This window comes from Typopeltis vanoorti, chromosome 2 (genome assembly GCF_054136105.1).
Source record: "Typopeltis vanoorti isolate ZY-2024b chromosome 2, IOZ_Tvanoo_1.0, whole genome shotgun sequence".
NCBI lineage: Eukaryota > Metazoa > Arthropoda > Arachnida > Uropygi > Thelyphonidae > Typopeltis > Typopeltis vanoorti.
Window position 1 is genome coordinate 172,640,436 of NC_143550.1, and position 24,859 is coordinate 172,665,294.

Genomic DNA, 24,859 nt, shown 5'->3' on the forward strand with positions numbered 1-24,859 from the left:
TAACAAAGAGATAGTAATATATAGATGAGCAAGCAAGCTATAGTAATATATAGATCATCATCACGAACCAATGGCTTACTGCCCGTTGGTGTCCGATGCCTCCTTCACTATCTTCTTCCACCTTTCTTTGTCCAGTGCACAGTGTCGCAGTTTCTGTACACCCATTCCATACCAGCCCTTTATATCATCTATCCATTCTCTGTTGGTCTTCTGTTTAAACCATCCAAAATACCAAACACAAATGTCTTTATCTTCTGGTCCTCACTCATTCTACAGATATGTCCAAATAATTGAAGCTTCCATTTTATAATCTTCTGCATTAGATTCTTTTTTGGTTGTATCTTCCGATAGAGCTCTTCATTTGTGATTTTCTGTACCCATTCTATTCTTAGAATCTTCCTGTAACAAGTTCTTTCAAATGCCAAAATTCTTTTTCTTGATTTCTTATTTATTACCCATGTTTCAGATCCATACAGTACACCGCTAAAGATGCACGTTTCCAGTACTCTTAGTTTTGTTTGCAGGCTGATCACTTTATTTTTCCAGATGTTATCCATGGCCTTCAGATTTGTTCTTCCCTTTGCAATCCTGATCTTTATTTCTCTTTTACAGTCCAAATCATACATTGTTTTACTTCCCAAATATGTGAATTTTTTGTCACTTTCAAAAGTAAACAAAAAAAGACTTTTTTTGTTGACTTTTGTGCTACATTTTCTATATCAGTTCCATCCACTTGTATCTTTTGTTTCATGTTCTTCTCATCAAATACCATTGTCTTTGTTTTTACCAAGTCCATAACAAGTCTGAATCTCTTCCCTTCTTCATTTAATAGTTTCAGTGTTTTTTGTAGTTCTCTTTCATCTTCTTCAATGATAACAATGCCATCTGCAAATCTCAGATTGTTAATTCTCATTCCATGTACAGATATTCCTTTTGCATCTTCCTTCAGTATGTCCATTGCTCTTTCTAAATGTGCGATGAAAATGCTTGGTGATTTTGGGCCTGCCTGTCTAGTACCTCTGCTTGTTCTAAACCATTTCCCCAAATCATCACCTATTCTAACTGCTCTAACTGCATTCTGATAAACATCTTTTAATATAGCTATTAGTTTTTTATCAATTCCATAGGATTCCAGAACTGCTAATGTCACTTTCTGGTCAATACTGTCAAATGCTTTCTGAAAATCAACAAAGCAAGTATATATGTTTTTGTGTTTTCTCCTAGCTTTCTCTGCTATTAACCTCATTGTCAAAATCTTGAATTGTAGTTCTATCCTTCCTAAATCCTGCTTGCTTGTCTGCAAGGTATGCTTCCAATTGTATTCTGAATGTTTTTTTGTCAATATCATCATCATCACTTTACCGAGGTGACTTTTCAAGGCAATTGTTCTATAATTTTTGCATTCTAGCTTATTTCCTTTCTTGTATAATGTCACTAATATTGATTTCACCAACTCCTCTAGCATTTTCCCTTCTTTCCATACCATATTACATAGTTGGTGCATTTCTGTAACCATACTTTCACCATCATATTTAATCATTTCTCCAGTGATGTTATCGTTACCAGGACTTTTGTTGTATTTTAGCCGTCCTATTGCTTTTTCTACCTCTCCTCTTAAAATGTCCATATCATGCTCATTACCTGGTGGTGATATCTGTTTCAATTCTTCAGTCAATTTCCCAATGCTATCTAAATCTAGGTTTTCTTCATATAACTCACTACAGTATCTTATCCACTGCTGTACAATTTTTTCTTTATTCATCAATACTTTGCCGTTTTCATCTTTAATTGTGGTCTGTTTTGGTTGCCACTTTCTATTAATGGTTCTTATCATTTTGTATACCTCCCTTGTTTTATGCTCTCCATAGTACTGTTCTATATTGTTGCATTGGGATTCTAACCATTTCATGTTATCCATTCTGACTGCTTTCTTCACCTCATTACACTTTCTTCTATATTGCTTCTCTATTTGTTCTGATGTATCCCTTCTTATCTTCAACATTCTTTTCTCCTGTATTAAAATCAGTGTTTCTTTTCTAATCCATTTCTTCTTGATCTTCTCTTCTTCTGGTACTGTTTCTTCAAATGCATCTTTTTTCACCTTCACTCTTAGATTCAAGTTTTTTTCTTTCTCCACACTTTTAAGTTTCTCTTCTAACACTGTTCTGTATCTTCTTTCTATTTCTGCTTCACTTATTCTTGCTGTATCTCTTCTATTCTGATGTTGGGGTTTATATTTCATTTTTAATTTCAACTTGATGTTTGCAATCTCGAAACTATGGTCCGAGTCTATATCTGCTCCTTGAAAAGTTCAACACTGCTGTACTGATGTCATCCATCTTCTTTTAATCGTAATCATATCAATTGTTGTTTGGTTTTCCCATCATTTGATCGTCACATCCATTTTCTACATTCCTTTTGTTGAATCTTCTGTTAGATCATCATCTCGTGGTCCACAGCAAATTCTAACGATTTTTTACTTCGTTCATTTCTTTCTCCCAAACCATATTTTCCCATGACTCTTTCCCAATCATCATTATCTATTCCAACTTGAGCATTCCAATCTCCTTCAATAATTAGCACATCTTGCTTTGGTATTGTTTCTATCGTGTCTGTCAGATCTTTGTAAAATAAGTCAATATCCTCATCTATGCCGTCAAATGTGGGTGCATGTATCTGGACTATTGATATGGTAAATGGTTTTGCCTGAAATCTTGCTACTATGATTCATTCATTGACTGGTTTGTAGCCTAACAGTGCCTCTCGAGCTCTTTTGATAAGAAGGAAGCCAACTCCTGCTTCATGCTTAGTGTCATGGCTTGACCATATTACTTTGCATCCATTGATCTCTCTAGATGATGTCCATCGCATCTCTGCTAATCCTAGTATATCACACCGATATCTCTTCATTTACACACGAAGTAATTATAATTTTCCTGACATCCAGAGTGTCCTCATGTTCCTACTGATAACAGTTCTGTTAGTTTCAGTTTCTGTTTCCTTTTGGTATCCCACTTTTCGATCCAACCCTGATTGCTCGATTGGTATTGTGGACCTTGTTGATCCGGGTGATGCTCGAGCCATCATGTTTTACCTGTTGATCCTATAGGCATCAGATAACAATCATGTTTTTTCTTTACAGTCAGAGCATCGACACTCATCTGACTGATCCTCCTCCTTTATCCAGCCTTGGTACTGGCATGAGACCACTAAGGATCATGGCAGAGTTGATAAAGCTATAGATAAGGGAAGACAATCTAGGTGTCCTCTAAGGGTTGTCAAGAAAGAAGCTGTGCTGTTAGGCTATTAGACCTGTTGGCTTTTACTGGGCAGAATCACTAAAAACTGTTTCAGAAAACATATTACTGTATCCGAATACCCACGAGATTTAAAAAAACAGAATACACAGAAATCTGAAACAGCTATGCATAAATACTGGCCCCTACTCTAAGGAAGAACCACAAAAAGCAGGAGCTAAAACAATATCATATTTGACAGTCTTGACTACCTAGTATCCATTCTCTCCTAGCAGCATTACTCCTTTCATCACAAAGGAGTGACAAAAGGAGTAATGCTTCATGATGCTTTATGCTTTTCATGAGATCTGAGATCCCATACTGTATGCGAAACACCTGGAATCCATACTATTTTTTTATCTTTTCATTCATTCATTCTATTTCCTGCAATTTTATTTGTTTCCCATGATTTCCTCTGTTCTGCTTCACAGGATTTCCTTCGTTTTATTATATAAGTAAAGTGAATATTAGATCCAGCATTATTTCAAAGCCGAAGAAGCTATAAAAGTTTTGTAAAAATAAGTTGACTAGAGAGTTTACAGACTCATCGGCATTCACGAATTGCCTTAGTGTGGACTGCTTAGAAAACATAAACACTGCCCAAGTGTCTATATATTCACTTTCTATTAGTCCATTTTGATAAGGTTTCACTGGCCTAACAGCTGTTTCGAATTGGTTGGTTCTCCTCAGAGACCAGGCAGAAACCTTAACAGAGCAAAAATCTCATTCAGTACTAAGGAACTTGAAATGTTGGAGAGGTGTATTTTTCATAAGCAAACTCTCAGTCAGTGCGTAACGTATTTACTAAAATAAAGGCCAAAGGGCTTCAGTTTGGTGATCCAAATTATATAAGTAAAGTGGATATTAGAGCCAAATATTATATCAAAGCCAAATGTAGAAACTATAAAAGTTTCATAGGAGAACCAACCAGTTTGAAACAGCTGTCAGTCCAGTGAAACCTTATCAAAATGGACTAATAGAAAGCAAATATATAGATACTTGGGCAGCGTGTATTTTCTGAGTAGTCCATGCTAAGGCAACTTGTGAATGCCTGTGAGTGTATTCCCGTGAGCTCTCTTTATGGTTTATGGTTTCTATATTCAGCTTTCAAATAATACTGGATCTAACATTCACTTTACTTATATAATTTTGCATCACCGATCTGAAGCTCTTTGGCTCTTTATTTTAGTAAATCCTATGTTTTATTTTCTGCAATTTTCTTTGTTCTGTTTCTTTTCATTTCCTTTGTTTAATGTATGGTTCTTAACATACATAATCGTTGTCTTCAATTTGAATTTCCCACTATTTCCTTTGCATACTGAGACTGGCTATCTGATAGATATCAGCAAGTTGTGTATGGAAGAGCAATATCCAGGAAGAGGAAAGTCACTGGTGATGTACCTCAGGGGTTTGTTTTAGGGCATTGCTGTTTAACCTGTATGTTAATGATATTGGTGAAGATTGGGATGGGGATATTCAGTTGTTTGCAGAGGATGCAAAGTTGGGACGAACTATGAAGAATAGGAAAGAAGATGTGGCCTTACAAGAAGACTTGAATAAATTCACTGAATGGACATGGAAATGGGGATGCAAGTTCAATGTTGCAAAATGTAAGGTTTTAAAATTTGGGAAACAAAGATAAGGATCTGAAATTTAGAGAACACTTTGCCAAAATTGTGAGGACAACACAAAGAATTCTGGGAATGATTCAGAGGACATTGACTTGTAGAAGTAAGGATATTCTTGTCCATTGTATAGGGCTTTGATTAGGCCACACATGGACTTCTGTGCACAGATTTGGTCACCTGGTTTCCAAAAGGACAAAGAGATGTTGAAAAGGGTTTAAAGATGACTTACTAAGGTAGTTTCTGATCTCTGAAATGTCGAATATGAGGAAAGGTTGAGAAAATGCAATTTACAGAGTCTAGTAAATAGGAGAAAGAGGGATGATATGATAGAGACCTACAAGTTAGTAAGGGGTTGTTTTAGGATCAGTGTTGGAGAGGTTTTACAGCAAATGATGGGAGATCAGAGGACATCCCTGGAAGCTGTATAAGGAGGGTGTGAGCAGGGGAGTGAGAAGAAGGTTTCTTGCATGCAGAGTTGTGAATGATTGGAATGCCTTGCTTGAGGGTGTGGTATCTGCAAAGAATTTGAGTGTTTAAGGTACAATGGTACAATGAGCTGTGTGTATGACAAAGGGACCTCCTAGATAGATGAGTCTTTGACTCCATGGGGTTTTGGGATGATGATAATAATAATAAGTGAACTTACAATGTTCTATAACACTTAAACTGGGACTTTTTCATAATCCGTTGTATATCAGTCATTTGTTATAATGGTGTTTGCTAAAGTATGCATTTGATGTAGACTTTAAATATTTAAGCATATATTTTATGAATTTAACATATTTAACAATTCCTTTTTTTGTTAATTACTCTTATATTTCCAGCAACTGTGATTTGCTCGGAACAGATGATATGAAAACAGTGAGAGTTTCTCTGTTATCTCTTATCAAATATTTCATATCTCGTGATGTAAATATCCAAGAAATTACAGCTATCATAGGTTTTTTAATCACTGTTAAACAAGAGGATATGGTAAGTCATTACTGAATTTGCTATATTGTTATTTTATGTTTCATTTTTCTCTTTGAATCATTGCTTATCAGTCAGAAGAGTGGCTGTGCAAATGTCTGCACTCTGAATTAGATTAATTTATTAAATTGATTACTTTTCATGTTACTTTAACATGTTCATACTGTGCTATATATATATTATGTATTTCATATCAAGCAGATTCTTGCTGTTTTATATCAACAGGAACATCTTTAGAAATTCATCTATATTTATGGAATAATAGTTTTAATACAACTGTTCTGTAAACCTTGTATATGTGAACTCTTTCAGTGACATTTAGAATTGCAAAAAGCATTAAAAAGCTTGTTTTCAGATGATTCAAAATTGGGGAGAGCTATGCAAAATCAAGCAGATGTTATGGCCTTACAGGAGGACTTGAATAGATTGCATGAATGGGCAGATAAGTGGAACTTTCAGTTCAGTGTTCCAAAGTATAAGGTTTTGAAATTTCAGAAGCAATAGTAGCATGCATTGCCTGAGTGTGTTATGAATGTAGACACATTCAGTCAGTTTAAGGTACAGGTGGATGAGCTTTGTGTGATAGCATGTACCTTTCACGATGAGTCTGACTTCAGATGTAATTCCATATGTAATTCTTCTGTAGTGAGAAATCTATACATTTAGCTGCCTCCCAGGTCAAAAACTGTATGATCACTCTCACCACCTAGTGGGATCTCCTTGATGTTTCAGATGAGGAGATAGGCCCAAAGCTTAAAGAACAGAGAGTGACAAGTATGAGGCTTATCCTGCTACATAGGGAGTCATCTGACTTTACTTTTGATACTTCTAAACCTCCACCTAAAAGCAGGGTATCTTAATCCAGTTAGGCTACACATCCATAAGCCATTGAAATGCTTTAAATTTTAGAAATATGAGTATGCCAAAGCTGTATAAGTGGGCATAGGTTGAGTGATATCTCTAACAGTTGACACATTTAGTTTTCTTTGCTGAATAGCTTTATTATTATGTTCTTTACTACCACATCAGGCACAGGCCATAGAGCCACAATAATAAAGCTTTTCAGCAAAGAAAATCAAATGTGTCAAAAAGGGAGATCACTCATACATGTCAGAGATGAAAGGATGAAAAGAAATGCAAAAGATAAAACCAGAACAAAATATATCATATTGGGTGCAAAGCGGAAGCTAGCCACCACCACACCTATCCTCTCATGCTGAGAAGGTGACAGTTAAGAAAATATCAATAGCAACTCAAACCCATATGTCTATTCCACCATCCAAAAATGATCACTTTCAATTAGAAACCACTTGTCAAGAAAATTATGGCAGGGATCTCACCTAAAGATAAACCACCAGATGCCTCCATAAAAAAAATGGATACTTCTGTATCTATCGAAAGTAAACTAAACTCACCAAATCATCCTGACACATCATGTGATGTATTGATCTTTTCAGTAGAAAAATATAAGCCTGACAAAGGTAAGCATTCAACATTTCAGAACTCTTACAAATCTACAAAGCAGAAATTTCCCAAAACAATTGGGAAATTTCTACAATGGAACTTTTGTGGAAGTTCCCTGTAGTTTGGTCATTTCACCAAAATATTGATGAAATCAAGGTTCTGCTGCAGAAACAGAAACCTTTCTGTTTACAGGAAACATTTAAAAGGCAGTGAGGACCCATCCTTATGGCATTTTATTGTTGTTCTTAAAGACAGAGTCAGAGTCCTGCTGATGGTGGAGTTGCTACATTAGTGGGCAATCATACTCCTTTCCAACAGGTTCAGCTTAATGCTGCTCTGGAATCAGTAGCAATTTGCCTATCTGTGGGATTTCTTATTACAGTATGTTTCCTTTATTTACCTCCAGGTCATGAGTTAAATGAGACTGAAGGGTTACTACAATTTGCAGACCGTGTTTTTAAAGGGTTACTACAATTTTACAGACTGCGTTTTATAAGTACTTTTAAATGCACATGAGTGACTTTAATGGATATAACACTCTGTGGGAAAGTGCCAACACAAATGGATGAGGTTGTATTATTGAGCGAATGCTTGCAGTCATATCATTGAGTGAATGTTTGAAAATCATGACCTCTTCTTAATAAGTCACTACCTTCTTCTATATGTCTACCTGCTTGTATTTTGCCAGTTTTCCACTGCTCATGTGCGGTGTCATAGAGAACATCTATGAAAGTGATCTTTTTCCTCTTATTTGTACTATGTCTTCATAGGCGCCATGTTTTCCTAGATGAATGACCATGTGAAAAATGGACCGAGCAAACTGAAATACTTTTGCCATCTTGCAAAATTTAATGCTGAAGCAGTAACTCAAACATTTATCAATGAAGCAGTGAAGTATGTCAGTGATTGTAGTGTCCAGGCTTCCAAAAACATTATCTTGATTCCCACTATATCCAAAGTTGTGGTGGAATCCAGAGTGCTAAGCAGCCGGACAAGATCAAGACAGAGTAGGGTTTTATTTTGTGGATACCATACCACATCAAATCTAATAGCTTTTAAACATGCCTGGGCCAAAGCATGCTATGTGAGATATCAGAGTTAAAAACAATGTTGGATCCAATTTACATCATCAATTACTCAAACAACCAGTGCAAAATATGGCCCTTGAAAATAATTAAAGCAATAGCAGAACCATACCAGAATTATCATACAAGTGTAATTGGTAATGGAGAGATGACTGAGAGCTATCCTATTTCCATTGGAATTCTTTAGGGAGACTCTGCCATCATATCTTTTTATTATTACCCTTGGTCATGTATTCAAAGTCACTGGAAATTATTATTATTATTATTTGTGAGACCTCCAAGGAGTCTGAAGACTCATCACGGGAGGACACCCACTGTACAACTCCCCGTCTCCACTACTATACCGAACTTCTACTACCAAGCATCTACGCCAATGCCATCTACCGCCCACAACCACCACCACAGCTAGTATTTTTGTCTGTAAATTGCCTGTGTTCTGAAGGGCCAATTTGTCTGTATGCGAGATGAAAAAACCCAAGTTTCCAGGAGAAAAACCCTGCTTCCTCCGTATGAGATCGGCTAACTCACTTTCAATTGAAAAAGTCCATAAAAAGATTCCTCCCATCACGACGGGAATCAAACTTAGGCCTTTTCTAATTGAAGGGCGCAACGTACCATCGTTCTTCCAATTGTCCTACAGAGGTGCTTAGGAGGCGAAATAAGTATAGAATAACTCTCGAAGACTCAGCAAGACAAACCCACGTAAATAACCTCAGTTTTGCTAATGATGTACTGATTAACTTTAATGTTCAGACTGCTCCAAACCACTTACGTAATTTATGTAAGAATGCAGCACTGATTGGGTTGGAAGTCAACAGCTGTAAAACTATAGTCCTAAAGAACAGAATAAAAGGAAATATTATTATTATTATTCAGGCCTCCAAGGAGTCAAAAGACTCATCATGGGAGGTCCTTCCTAAGACATAAAGTCTGTCAAGACTCACTGAGGGGAGGTCCCCCCCTGAGAAACACAAAGTCTATCATACCACTCTTTAAACTCACTGACCGTTCTCGCTCCCACCACTCCATCAGGCAATGCATTCCACGGCTCAACCACCCTCCACACAAAGAAACCACTCCTTACCCTCTTGCTCACAGTTTCCTTTCGTAACTTCCAGGGATGGCCTCCTGTCATCACTCCTTCCCGCTGATCAACCAAGCGAAAGAACTCCCAAGTGTCAACCCTGTAACCACCTCTCAACAGTTTAAAAGTCTCAATCATATCACCTCTCCTTCTTCTATCCACCAAACTCTGCAGTCCACATTCTCTCAGCCGATCCTCATAACTATCCTTGTACAGTCCTGAAACCATCTTTGTCATCCGTCTTTGTAGCCTTTCCACAGTTAATTTATCCCCTTCAAATCCTGGGAACCAAATCTGTGAACAATAGTCTAAGTGTGGTCTGATCAGAGACTTATACAATGGAATGATAACTCTCTTATCTCTGCAGGTCAGTGTCCTTCTCATAATAGCAGCAATCCTCTGTGTTGCCTTCACCACCTTTGCAATATGTCCCCTAAACTTCAGGTTTCTATCAATCATCAACCCCAGATCTCTTGTCTCCCCTACTTCCTCCAGTATAACTCCTCCCATAGAGTATGCAGCATCCCATCGATGTTTCCCAAACCTCAAGACCTTACATTTTGCTGCATTAAACTGACACCCCCATTCATTTGCCCATCTATCTAGCTTATTTAAATCCTCTTGCAGGGCTACCACATCTGCACTATTACTAATAATCCTTCCCAGCTTCGCATCATCCGCAAACAACTGAATATCCCCCTGCAATCCACTGGCTATGTCATTGATATAAAGGTTAAACAATATAGGTCCTAGTACTGAGCCCTGTGGGACCCCACTTGTAACCCTCTGCTTCCTGGAAACTGCTCCACCATACACAACTCTCTGATACCTATCAGACAGCCAATCCTGAATCCAGTTGACCAATCTGACATCCAGACCCATGTGCTGCAACTTATATATCAGCTTATCTTGTGGCACCCTGTCAACTGCCTTCGCCAAGTCTAAGAAAATTGCAGTATATGCCTTTCCCTCATCTAATGTTCTTGTAACTTTATTATAAAAGGCTAGCATATTGCTAAAACAAGAGCATCCTTTCACAAATCCATGTTGATTCTCACAGATAACATTACCCTCATCTGCCCAATGCTGTACACGGTCACTCACTACTTTCTCCAAGATCTTAACAACTACTGATGACACACAGACTGGCCTATAATTAGACACTTCCAGTCTGTTACCACCCTTATGCAATGGCACTATCTTACCTTCCTTCCATTCCCTGGGCACCTTTGCCAAAGCCAGACTTTCATTGTAAAGCCACGTTAAAGGTATTGTCAATTCGCTAGCACATTCTCTCAAAACTCGTGGCGAAATACCATCCAGTCCCACAGCTTTACTGACATCCAGAGTACTCAGTATCTGAAACACACTCTCCTCCTGTACCTCCAGACCTCGTACCAGTCCTATCCCTCTAGCATTAAAACTGACTCCTCTAGGATGAAATACTCCAATAAAGTCTTCATTGAACAATTCCACTATGTCCTCTGCATCAGTCACTCTATTCCCATTTTTATCCCACAATATCATTCTTCCACAGTCATTTCTCCTCCTACTGGCCACATAGCTAAAAAATTCCCTAGGATTTTCTTTGGATCTTAGGGCCAATCTCCTCTCATATTCCAGTTTCGCTTTCCTTACCACACGAGTCACTCTTCTGGCCTGTGTCTTATATTCTTCACCCATCCTCTCTTCACCTGTCTCCTTATATCTCTTCCATAGCCTCTTTTTCGCATGCAGTTCCTGTTTAATGTTGTTTGTCATCCACTTTACTCCAAATTGCGCCCTCTTCTTCACTCGTGGTATACAACTTACCATTGCTGATAACAAATATTCTTTCACAATTTCCCACGCACTGGTGATATCCCGGCCTTCCAATTCCTCCCTCCATGAAACTTCCCGAAGTTGACGTCTAAGACTATTATAATCACCTGCCTTATAATTCCACATAAGTTCCCGTCTCTTTGATACTCCTGCATGTCTATTCATTTTCCAAGTCAACACCATATGGTCACTCTCTCCAACTGGTGGGAGAGACGTCAACTCAGTTATTATCAACTCTTCTGATGCTATAACCAAATCCAAAATTTTTGAACCTCTTGTTCCCTCTGTTACATGTTGCCTAAGACATTTGTCCCTCAAGAATTCTAGAAATTCCATTCCCCTATTGTTACATGCATCTTCCTCTCTCCAATTTATACTACTGAAGTTAAAATCTCCCATAACAATCATTCTTCTTGCACTTGCCAAACTTAGCTGTCTAAACATCTCCTGGTCCCCATCCTCTGTGCTCCTGGGTCTGTAGCAACACCCCACTAAATATCCTGTCTTGCCTACCTCTACCTCACACCATACGCTCTCAAAATCATTTGTCTCACTTCCTTCCAAATTCTCCACTCTTAGAGGACATAGGTCATCACTTATCATAAGCAGTACCCCACCACCACGCTTTCCCCTCCTATCCTGACGAAAAATGCTATACCCAGCGACTTCTATACCTATTTTTATATCCCCTTCTGTCAACCACGTCTCAGTGATCGCAATAATTTTTGGCCAGGCTGATGCTATCTGCTCCACCAATTCCTCTCCCTTATTCCAGATACTCCTGGCATTAGTATACAGCATATAAATGCCATTGTTTCTATACCCAGCATTATCTCTTCTGGACTCCACTGGGCTCAGTGTTACCTGACATTGTCTCCCTTCTCCCAAGTATCCATTCCCACAAGAGGCCACCCCTGCTATCATCCTCCCTGGGACACACTGACTCGTTCAGAACAGCAATCTCTCCAGATGCCTACGTCCTTCCTCATTCAAATGTAAACGGTCTCTCGCATACAACTCCTCTCTTTCCTCAAACACACTCCAGGCATCCACATATACCAGTCCTCTCTTGTCACACATTCTCGCTATTATGCCATTCAATATCACCGCTCTTCTGCTCAGCTCATCATTATCATACCTAGGCAACACGCACACTATTTTTCCTCTCTCTGTCTTCTTCCGTACAGTCTCAAGCAAAAATCTCATATCTCTCGCTGCCCGACTTACATTACCACTCAAGTCATTCGTTCCTACCATCACAATCATCTCATCCACCCTTTCACCTCTCTTAATTGCCATAGCCACCCTTTTTATTGTTCCTCCTGCAAACACTCCTCACGCATCCTATCTTGAACACCACGGATCATTGAGTCGCCATACATTATACCTCTTACCATTTCCTCGCTCCTATTGTTTCCATTCTCTCCTCTTCTTTCATTCCCATACCTCTCTCTTCTACTGTTTTCATTCTCTCCTCTTCTAGCACTCCCATACATCTCTCTCATTCCCTCTCTCCTACTGTTTCCATTTTCTCCACTTCTAGCACTTCCATATCCCTCTCTCATTCTGTCTCTCCTACTACTGTTTCCATCCGCTCATCTGCTAGCATTCCCATACCTCTTTCTCATTCCCTCTCTTCTACTGTTTCCATTCTCTCCTCTTCTAGCACTCCCATACCTCTCACTCATACTCCCTAAATTCTCTCTCTCTCCTACTCTGATTCGCCTTGCATTTATCTCTTCCATTCTCCTAATCTTATCTTTCATACTTCTGCTCTCATTCACAAGACATTCCACCTCCTCTTTCAACTCATCTATCTCCCTCTGCAGGTCAGTCACTCTTAATCTAAATTCACTCTCCCAAACAAAACCATCTCCTAAACTTCCACAGTCACTCACATCTTCCACACTATCAACTATTATTTTCTCATTCTCTGCTATCATACTACTTGTCTTTCTACATTCATTCCCCGTTCCTGGAGCAACAAAGTCGGATATCGATATATCTAATGTACTTATTTCCTCCAACTGCCTGCATTTTGCGCACATACGCTCTCCACTCTTTTTAACAAGCCACATATGTAATTCACGAGACGCATACATACCGCAAGCACTGCATGCCACAAAGTCCCTTATGATATTGCTAATAATTGAGTTCTTAAATGGCGGAGGACTTGGCGTTACGCCACTTGCGACTGCTGCTGAATCCACCATCATTCCTTACTGCCGAGTAGCGTAATCTTTAATAATTATTCGATTAATAAATAAGAGGGAAAAAAAAAAAAAGTACAAACATCAGAACATTTAAGTACTGAATATAATTAAATAAAATGAAATATAACTAAATACAGTAACTTAGCTTCGAATATTAGGCTAAATACCCACATTCTTGAAGAAGTAAATGATTTTCAGTACCTTGGTTCCTACATCAGTACTCTAGCAGACATAGTGAAAAGAAAGTGCATAGCTCTCCAACTAATACCTAGAAATCAAATCTCATCTGTATAAAACTACCACTCAAGCCATATTTACCTATGGTGCCCAGAACGTCACTATCTAACAAGCCTTCAATATCAATAGCTTTGGTTCAGCATGCCTTCGAACAATACTCGGATATACATGGAAAGAATATATTCCTCACATATGGCCAGTAAAAACCTCTATTAGAAACAATTCAAAAAAGTTAAGTCAGATGGCTGGGACACCAACTTTGACATCCACCTTCAACTACATTCAGTACTCTTTTGCTCTACAGGCCAACTGATAGACACAGAGGAAGATCAAGACCACGAAAATAGCTTTTATAATACATAAACATCTTTTTAAAAATAGGGCACATGAACCATCTGACATTTACCATTTGGCACAAAACGGTGCAACTTGGCTCACTTTCATACAGTAGACTTTATCTCCATGAGTTTTGTTATATGAATGCAATATTCATGTATGAATATTGCATTCATATACATAAATAAATGATGATGATGATGTGAGTATGTTACTGATCCCAAAGCTATTGTGTACACTTTGGGATAAAATTTTGTTAGAATTTCAGAAAAGCTTCACATCCTCGTGAATTTTTAATATTGAAAGAGAAACAATGGCTAATCTTTTCTACTAACAGGCTGGAGCCATACAATAATCTATTCATTAAAAAGGATCTCAAAAGAGCTCTTCTACCTCTCTCTCTCTCTCTCTCGTGTCAGTTCAGTACGTTCCGATGTCATTCATTATGAGATAAAACATCAGAATACTTTCAGAGGAAGAATTTCTGGATTCTTGGCATAAGTCAGATCATTGCCATTCTGAAACCATAAAAAGGATCCAACACAAGAAAATAATTACTAACCTATTGCTTTGACCAGCTATTCATGTGAGATATTGGAGAAAATAGGGTTAATGACAGGCTCCTCTGGCATTTAGAAAGCACTGATCTTCTCTCCAACACATATTGTGGCTTTCATAGACATCGTTCAACATTAGACTATTTAGTCCATTTAGAAGCATGTATTAGACATCATCCAGGAATGGATGCAGATGCTACTTGCATCTGCATCCATTCCTGCATCTAGATTGTCCCCCTCCAATGTCCAAATTACATACTACTTATTTCTTTTCACCACAAGAGTGATACCCGTGCCTTTGTGAAATGAGACATGGCATGCCAGAGTGTGGTCCATTTAGAAATATGTTTAAGTCAATATGATGAAAGCAGTAACTAATTTGAAGGAAGTTTGGTTTTAATAATAACAGTAATAATAATAATAATCTTAATAATCATCTGTAATTGCACAGTTAGCTGTGTGTGCGTGTGGATGCACACACATTAAACAAAGTAATTGCAACCAAAATTTACCTAAATAAACAAATTTGTGTAATATCATGAGAAACAGAGTAATAATATAACATAAAAATTTTTCCATCTAGGCTAAGATATATTATTACTTACTTCTTTTATAAAATATCTTAATATGGATAATTCCACCAGAAATAATCTGTTTGCATATTACACCTTGATTCAGAAGAATGAGAAACTTAAAAATTGCTGATTTTTAGTTATGACTCTTAAAACCATACTATTTGGATACACTTCTGCTGATTAAAGTGCATCCAATATCTGATATTTGAATACACTTCCATCAGGAGAAGATATGCATGTTAGGTTGTATGAAAGAAAACGCAGAGAGGAAAGATAGTATGCGTGTTGCCTAGGTATGATAGTGACGAACTGAGCAGAAGAGCAGTAATATCGAATAACATAATAGCTAGAATGTGTCAGAAGAGAGGATTTGAATATGTGGATGCTTGGAGGGCGTTTGAGGACAGAGAGGAATTGTATGCGAGAGACCACTTGCATTTGAATGCAGGGAAACTAGAATGCCCAAGGTGGATGGTAGCAGGGATGGCCTCTTGTGGGAACGGGTACTTAGGAGAAGGGGGATGACATTAGGTAACACTAAGTCCAGTGGAGTCTAGAGGGGATGATGCTGGATATAGAAACAGTGGCATTTTTATGCTTTATACTAATGCCAGGAGTATCCGGAATAAAGGAGAGGAATTGGTGGCACTGATAGCATCAGCCTGGCCAAAGATTATTGGGATCACTGAGACATGGTTGACAGAAGAGGATATAATAACAGGAATAGAAGTAAGAGGATATAGCATTTTTTGGCAGGATAGGAAGGGAAATTGTCGTGATGAAGTACTGCTTATAATAAGTGACGACTTGTGTCCTCTAAGAGTAGAGGCTTTGGAAAGCAGTGACACTAATGATTTTGAAAGCATATGGTGTGAGGTAGAGAAAAATTTCATCGGATAAAATCCTGTATGACCCTTTCAGAAGTTGTAAGTCTCAATCATATCACCCTCTTTCTCCTGTTTGCTAGTGTCTGCACTCTACAAATTCTCAATCTGTCTTCGTAATCATTTATTCTACAATTCTGATATCGTTTTTAACTTCCTTTGTACTCTCTCCAATATATCAGAATCACAATGGAAACCAGGAGACCAAACCTGCATACAATAATCCAAGTAAGGCTTATCAAGGCCTTGTAAAGAGGCAAAATAACATCCTTATCTTTAGATGTAAATGAACATTTCAGCATTGCAAGTATCTTATGAGTTATATTTGCAATCTTTGCTACATGGCCCATGAACTTCAACTTCCTATCTATTAACACTCCAAGATCCCTAGCCTTGTCAGTTTCTTCTAGCCTAATCCCACTAGTATAATATGACATTGGATATCTAATCATGCCAAAGTGAATGACTTTACATTTACTCACATTGAACCGACACCCATTTTCCCATGCCCATAATTCCAGTCTGTTCAAATCATTCTGCAAGTTCTGCATATCAGCAGCATTCCTGATTACCCTTTCATCATCAGCAAATAGCGGTATGTCACTTGTCAAATCCTTCCCAATATCATTAATGTATAGATTGAATAACAGTGGACCAATCACTGATCCTTGTGGTACACCACTTGATACCTTAAACCTTGTAGACTCAGATTCCCCATATACCACTTTTTAATATCTATCAGTCAGCCATCCTCTTATCTATGCTAATATTGTATAACCCAAACCCATTTTCTCCAATATATGCAACAGTCTACAATGCTGTATTCTGTCAAAAGTCTTAGCAAAATCGAAAAATATCATGGTGTATCCATTACCCATTGTCTAGTTCAATGGTAACATTGTTATAGAATGTGAGCAAGTTGCTAAAACATGACCTTCCCTTAGTAAACCCATGTTGTTCATTGCAAAGTAGAGATTCACTGTCAACCCATTTCTGAATGTTAGCCCTGACCAATTTTTTTAAAATCTTCACCACCACTCCTGAGATACTAATTGGTGGACAGTTGGATGTACCGGTCTTTGCACCACCCTTGTGCAATGGAATTACCATACATTCCTTCCATTCCTGCAGCATGTCCCCTGTTCTGAGACATATTAAACAGCCTGGTTGAAGGAATGGCCAGTTCAGCTGAACACTCTTTTAGCACACGTTCTGATGGAATATCAGAACGTGTGCTAAAAGAGTGTTCAGAACGTGTGCTGAACACTCTTTTAGCACACGTTCTGATATTCCATCAGTCCCTATTGCTGAATTCTTCTTCAATTTGTGCAACAACTCTAATACCTCAGCCTCACACACCTGCATTTCTTCATCTAGTGAAGAAGTAACAGTGAGCGCAATGCTGTGTTCACCAGGTTGATAGCTTTTAACAAAATGAGCACTCATTAACTGACCGTCCGTACACTTAGCCTAGAGCTGTGCGCTTCGCAACCATATGACTAGGGAAGTAATGTCCCAGGTTCGATTCCCATCGAAGATGTGAAGAATTTGAGGATCTTCCTCAGCCATAGCCAAGTTAGCCGGTCTTGGGTGCATGCAGTAGGGTTTTTCCTGCCAGTTTATCTGGCATTTTTCATCCTGCAAGCAGGCAAACCGGCCCCATGAACACACACGGATCTACAACCATAAATACTTAACCTCCATGAGGGGCCTCAACTCGTCCCAATAGGGACGGGGGAGAAAAATGGAGGAAACTCCATATGAATAAATAAATAAATTAACTGACCACTTCTGCATCTGTAACCCTCACGCCATCTGTATTTATAAGAGTTATTCTTTCATATTCATTCTTTCTTATACTTGCAGCATATCGATAGAATCTTGTGGGTTGTCTTTAGCACGCAGAGCCAGTTTCTTTTCATACTCAGACTTTGCTTTCTATACAACAGTTGTGACTATTCTAGCCTGCTGCTTATAATGTTCATAATGGACGCGTCTTCCTTATGCAAACGATATGCTTCCACATCATGCTTTTCTTACGAATCTCTTGCTTAATAAATTTAAGCAAGATACTTAATAAAATCAATTTAATAAAGATTAAATTTGACTCCTACTCTATTTATTCTTTGAACTCTCAGGACACATTCTGATATCGCATCATTTAAGTATTGTTTAAATGCTTCCCGTGCACTGTCGATATTCTTTCCATCCAGCAACCGATCCCAATCCACTGAACTCGGTATACTCCTCGGTTGGTCATAATTTCCTGCTTTAGTTCAGCTTGTAACCTTTTCTGAATGGAACATTAATAAACTTAGTCACTTCCCAAGTGAGTATCACATGATCACTGTCACCAACCAAAGGCAAAATAGTTACGTCTTTAACTGAAACACCTTCTGACACTATAATCAAATCTAACTCTCTTTACCCTCAAGTTCCTTCTGTCACATGCTGCTTGAGGAATTTGTCCCATAAAAGTTCAATAAATGTATTTTCATTCTTCTCATGAGATTCTACTGCTACCCAATCAATATTTGGATAATTATAGTCTCCCATTATGATTACTCTTTTCATGCTCATCTTTTCTATTTGGTGATGCATTTCTTCATCACTAGCAACTGATCCACCAGTTCTGTAACAACACCCTACTATCTAATTGATCTTGTTAGATTCCACCTCACACCAGATGACTTCATACTCAGTGCTACATGAAATATTGTTAGTAGTAGTAGTAGTACAATCATAAGTCTCAACTCTAACTGGATTCAAGTCATCCGATATCGTTAACACCACATCCCCTCCTCTCCTATCTTTTCTATCCTTCCTAAAAATACTATACCCTTAACACTCAATACCAGTTAGTAGGTCTGATTCTGATAGCCAGGTCTCACTAATACCTACAATCTGAGGTCGGAACATATTGACTAAGGCATCAAACTCTATCCCTTTGTTTCTGATACTCCTAGCATTCGTGTACAGACATAATAATCTACCTCTTTGTTCTTTTGTATTGTCTTGTCTGCAGTCTGCCTGACAATTGGACAACTTACCCATCTCTATTCTTCTGTAATGTCTTACACTTGTAGACATCTTTGCACACATTTGATGGGTCCGAACTGGACAAACACAAACCCGAAATCGTTCTCCCCTCTTCAACATTTCCATGATAAAGCCCGTTCCTGTCATTAACACAGTTATATACCATTGTCGCTCTTACACTCACATTCGCACCATTCCTTCCTTTATAATTTAGTTTCCCTGACTCTCTGTGTTAGGTCTCATACCAGTTATTAGTTTTTCTAGATTCCTGATACCAAATGCACTTAGATGTAGGCCATCCCTCTTATACAAATCCAATCTTCCCTCAAACTCACTGCACACATCCAAAAACTCGCATCCATTCCTTCTATACAGCAAGCATCGAATCATTTGCCATCACAGCCTTCTTCTTGATTCATTTTTATCATAGCGAGGTAAAATACTGACGATATTCACTTTCTCACTCTTCACTCTCACTTCTTCCAACAACCCTTTCATGTGTATGTGTTATTTCAGTTTTAACGAGGATGTCTCTTTGACAGAGATGAAATATTGGAGCAATTAAATCCATTGTTTAATTATTTCTTTGTGTTGCATTTATTCTCTTAAATTTAATTTTGATGGTAGATTGGTAGCTTCTGCAGAAGATATTGACAAGGTATTCAGTGAGCAATTAATCAGGGTATTTCATTGATATCAACGTGAAATCATGAGAAACTCAGGTGTAGAGGGAATGAGAAAAGATGGCTTACTTGTGAGTTAGCAATAGTAATGCAATAATACTTGATTACATATCACTGTGTCTTTAGGAAATGTTCCAGGTAATTAGCATCAGCCTTGTTGTTATACCCTTTAACAATAGTTTTGCAATAGGACAAGTTCCAAAAGGGTAGAAGTAAGGAAGGGAAGCAAAATTGTTCCACATCATTATAGTGGTGATAAGACCAAAGCTGTAAATTAACAGACCATTCTGTTATAACTGGTGTTGGGAAGGGTGAGAACTAAGATACACAAGTAGGTTGATATTGAAAGGTTATTTTTCACTTGGTTAGAGTATAATAAAATTAGTTTAATCCTTTATCCAAGTGTGAGCAAACAAAGTTTGCGCCTGAAAGTATCTTCAGGACTAGGGTAAGGTGGTACAACACCAGGGAACTCGTTGCAAAGGTGGAGCAAGCTAACATCACTCCTATCTCAGTATCTCCTATAATGCAAAACACATCTCCTTGTGGATATGTCTAATGTTATGCATTAAGGGAAGGGCCACTACCCAGACTAGTTTCCACCTTTATTGAGGTCTCTTCAGTGGGAGCCAGGCCCAAGTGGAGATACCAGGCAGAAGCATTAGCAGGTCATCTCTACCTATAGGAATTGCCAAATGGTGTGCCACCCTTTTTTAATAAATTACCCTGAATTTAGAGAAAGATGTTGAAAGTTTATTTTTCACTTGGTAGGAGATACTGAGATAGGAGTGTTGGTAGCTTGCTCCACCTTTGCAACGAGTTGTCCTGGTGTTGTATCACCTTACCCCAGTCCTGAAGATACTTTCAGGTGCAAACTTTGTTTGCTCACACTTGGATAAAGGATTAAAGTAATTTTATTATAAGTAGGTTGATAACAGCAATATTCTCTGCTATTGTCAGCATGGGGGTCAGTTTGATGAGCTTTGCATGTGGTGTATCTACTTCCCATCATGGGTCTAACTCCATGGAGGGCTGATGTTAATGTTCATAGCCACATACACAGGATTGCAAAATGTGAAAGCTAAAGATTAACTAGACAGTGCTCTGGCAATATATAAGTTGGTTATTTTTAGAGATAGATGTGTCTTCAAGACACATCTATCTCTAAGAAAGTACAAGTATTGTTTATTTGTATGCATATTATGTGTTAAATATAGTTGATGCTATATATACGAGGGACGTCCAGAAAGTAAGTTCCGATGGGCTGTCAGAGAAACAAAAATATACTTACAAAAAACTTTATTGGAAATTAAAGTAGACATCTTTCACTAATTTTCTACATAATTTCTGCCATTGTTCAGGCACTTATCATAATGGGACACCAAGAGTTGTGTACCTTCATCATAGAAGGTTGCTGCCTGTGATGCTAACCACATATTGACTGCTTCTTTGACCTTGTCATCGTCTTGAAACCGCCGGCCACCAAGGAAAGATTTCGGATGTTTGAACAGGTGAAAGTCACGGTGCAAGGTCAGGACTATATGGGGGGGGGGTGGAATTGTTCCCAGCCGAAGATGGCAAGAAGTTGTTGTGTTACACCAGCTGTGTGTGTGGGCAGGTGTTATCATGAATCAAAACAATGCCCCTGGTTGTTGTTTTGATTCATGCCATGTCATTTATTCTGGATCGCACAATGCAGTTTCTTAAGGGTTTGGCAGTACATACTCGTGTTGATTGCGGAGCCTTGACCCAAGAAGCCTACAGCAAAATTCCTCGTCTGTTCCAAAACACAGTGCACATGATTTTCCGAGTGGAAATCGTTGTCTTCAATTTCGTCTTGACTGGTGAGGAGATGTGCCTCCACTCCATGGACTGTTGTTTGGATTCAGAGGTTGTATGCAACACCCAAGTCTCGTCCCCGGTGACAAGTCTGCTCAGGAAAGCATCGCCTTCCTCATGGTAGCGTGTCAAGAATTCCAATGCACTGCCCAGCTGATTCACTTTGTGTTGTTCTGTAAGCAACTTTGGCATCCAGTGTGCACACAGTTTCCAATAATTCAGTTTCTCTGACACAATTTCATGAAGACATGAACGTGAAGCCTCTGGAAATTGCAGCAAGAGTGACGACCTAGTGAATCCCCTATTCTGTTGAATTTTCTCTTCAACTGACGCACCAAATCGGCAGTCACTAAAGATGGTCGCCCTCTCCGTTCATCATTGTGCACACCTGTCCTTCCTTCATTAAAAAGTCTTGCCCATCTTCGTACCATTGAATCGCTCATTGCATGGTCTCCATAAACCTCAATAATTTGCTGATGAATTTTAGCTGCTATAATGTACCTTGTATTCAAGAAATGGATAACTGGGCCTAATTTTACATGCGGCAGCCTATTCGATTTTCTTAGACATTATAAACACACACTAAGAAGCGTACGCACTACGAGAATGTCTGAAAATGGCACCAACGCCTTGCCAAGGAATCAACAAACTCAGCATGCATGCACACCACTGCGATCGCAGTGCTGCAGTGAAAATATTTAAAAATGGAACATATTCTGGCGTCCATCATATATTTATCTAAATATTATATATGATCTTTCAGATCAGATCCATGTTGTTTATTGTTTATTGTAATCATTTATTATAGGTGGTAGAAGTACTAGATATGATGTTAACAACCATTGAAAGCAACACAGTAAAAGATCAGCTATTTCTCCTACTCTATGAACCAGGCTGTTCTGAACTCCTTTATCCTCTTCTTTTGAATTCTGATTTTACAGAAAGATTAAAAGTGAAAGTTTTAAAGGTGAGCAAGTGAATTTTAATATTTTACTGTTCTGAATTCTAATACTGTTTCTGACTTAACTTTATAACAGACCGTGTTTTGAAATAAAATCGTTTACATAAAAATAGTAGTATTAGTTTAATGATATGCTTTACTTTTCTTTCCTGTGTAAAGGATTCCACCTTCATGGAGTCTCAAGACTCATTGCAGGAGATCCTAATTATCCTCACAATGTTATACCTCTCCTTGAACCCATTAACAGAAACAGTGCTAATAACTGACTCTAACAACCCATTCCATTCATTGACAACTCCCCAAGCCAAAAATATAGTCCTCTCTTCCCAACTAACTGCAATTTTACTCAACTTCTAGGGATAACTGCTTGTTCTGCACCTTCAGCCCAGCCAATTGCTGAAACATTTCCCCTGCATCAATCCTATGAACCTCTTTAAGTGACTTAAATTTTTCTATCATATCCCCTCTTTTTTTTGCCTATAAGCTATCTTCTGCAACCTACACACCCTCATTCTATCCTTATAGGGTACATTCCACAGACCATTCACCATCTTGATTGCTCACCTCTAAATCCTCTCCACCACCTCTTCATCCCTAAGAAACCCAAGTGACCATACCTGACCACAGTAATCCAGTTGTGATTGTATCAATGGATGATAACTCCCTTATTCCCTTATTAGTGTATTCTTCAGCAATCAAGTAATTCTGTGAACCACCCTTGCTACTTTAGCAATGCCTTCTAAAATTCAGCTCTCTATCTATTACTATCCCCAGATCCCAGGATTCATCTATTTCCTGGAATATAGTTCCATCAATGTGGTACAGAGCCTGTAATCTATTTATCTAAAATACATAACTTTACATTTCTCCACATTTAACTGATACTCATTATTTTTGTTCATACTGGCAGCCTATTTAAATCATCCTACATTGCTTTGATTAACTATTACTCTACCTAATTTTGCTTCATCAGCAAACAACTGAATATATCCTTTCAGGTTACTTCCTATATAATATAATTTATGTATAACTTAAACAGCAGTGGTCCCAACACTGAATCTTGTGCCACACCAGTTATCATCTGTTTTCCCCTCGATTCTTCCCCTCCATATACTACTTTTAGATATCTGTCCAGCAGCCACCCTCTTATCGATATAACCAATGTCATATCCATCCCCATTAGTTCTAATTTGCATAACATAATTTGCATAACATTCTGCCATTTCCTTTATCCAACTCAGCTCATAGAGCCTCCCTTATGCAAAGGAATTATTTTGCCCTCTTTCCACTCCCTTGGAACTCGACCAGAGCTGAGACTTAAATTAAAGAGCCTAGTCAGAGGCATTGCCAGTTCCCTTGCACATTCCCACAAAATGCAAACTGATATCCTATTTAATCTCACAGCTGTATTCACATAGAGATTCTGCAATATCCCAAGAACCCCCAATTCATCCACCTCTGCTCCCACATAAATCTCTGTTACACATGTCACAGCATTAACCTCACTTGTATGATATAACTTGCCAAAGTGGTCACTCAGTAACTCTACTGTTTTATCTGCTTGTGACCCTCAGCATTCGTTAAAGTTATTTTTCCATAGTCATTCTTCATCTTACTTGCTACATAGCAAAAGAACACTTTGGGATTTCCTTTGACCTGCTCTGCTAGTTTCGTCTTGTAATCTGATTTTTTCTTCCTTACCATACTGGTCACCTTTCTCCTTATATACCCTTCACAGCATTTTCTTTTTCTACAGTTTATACTTAAGATATTGCTCATCCATCTAACTTCTACCTGATTAACCTTCCTTATCTTAGGTATACAATTTATTTAATATTGATTCTTCTAGATGCCTCTTAACTATCTCCCATGCACTATTAACATTCTTCCCTTGCAGGGTTTTATACCATGGCACAGATTAAGCTTCCTCCTATAATCACCTTAATCACCTGCCTTGTACTTCCACATATACCCCTTATTGACAGAATATATTCCTCATTTTTACTATCTCCCAAATCAAGATTGAAGGCAAAGTGGCCAACTTGATTACAGATAGCTCTTTTGATCCTATGACCAGGTTCAATACTCTCCCACCCCTAGTCTCCTCTATCACATGTTGCCTTATGTAATTATCTCTTAGTAGGTGTATAAATTCTATTTCCTTCCTGCCATGTGATCTTTCTTCCTT

General features: G+C 38.3%; 1 protein-coding gene across 1 annotated transcript in view; it reads left to right on the forward strand.

Annotated features, from left to right (window-relative positions):
- Window positions 1–24,859, forward strand: part of LOC150109672 (neurobeachin-like protein 1) — a 1,254,229-nt gene that overhangs the window by 571,489 nt on the left and 657,881 nt on the right. The window contains exons 26-27 of the mRNA XM_090413954.1: window positions 5,749–5,896; window positions 22,519–22,677. Coding sequence (XP_090270080.1) covers window positions 5,749–5,896; window positions 22,519–22,677 — 307 coding nt within the window. The remainder of the gene's footprint in view (window positions 1–5,748; window positions 5,897–22,518; window positions 22,678–24,859) is intronic.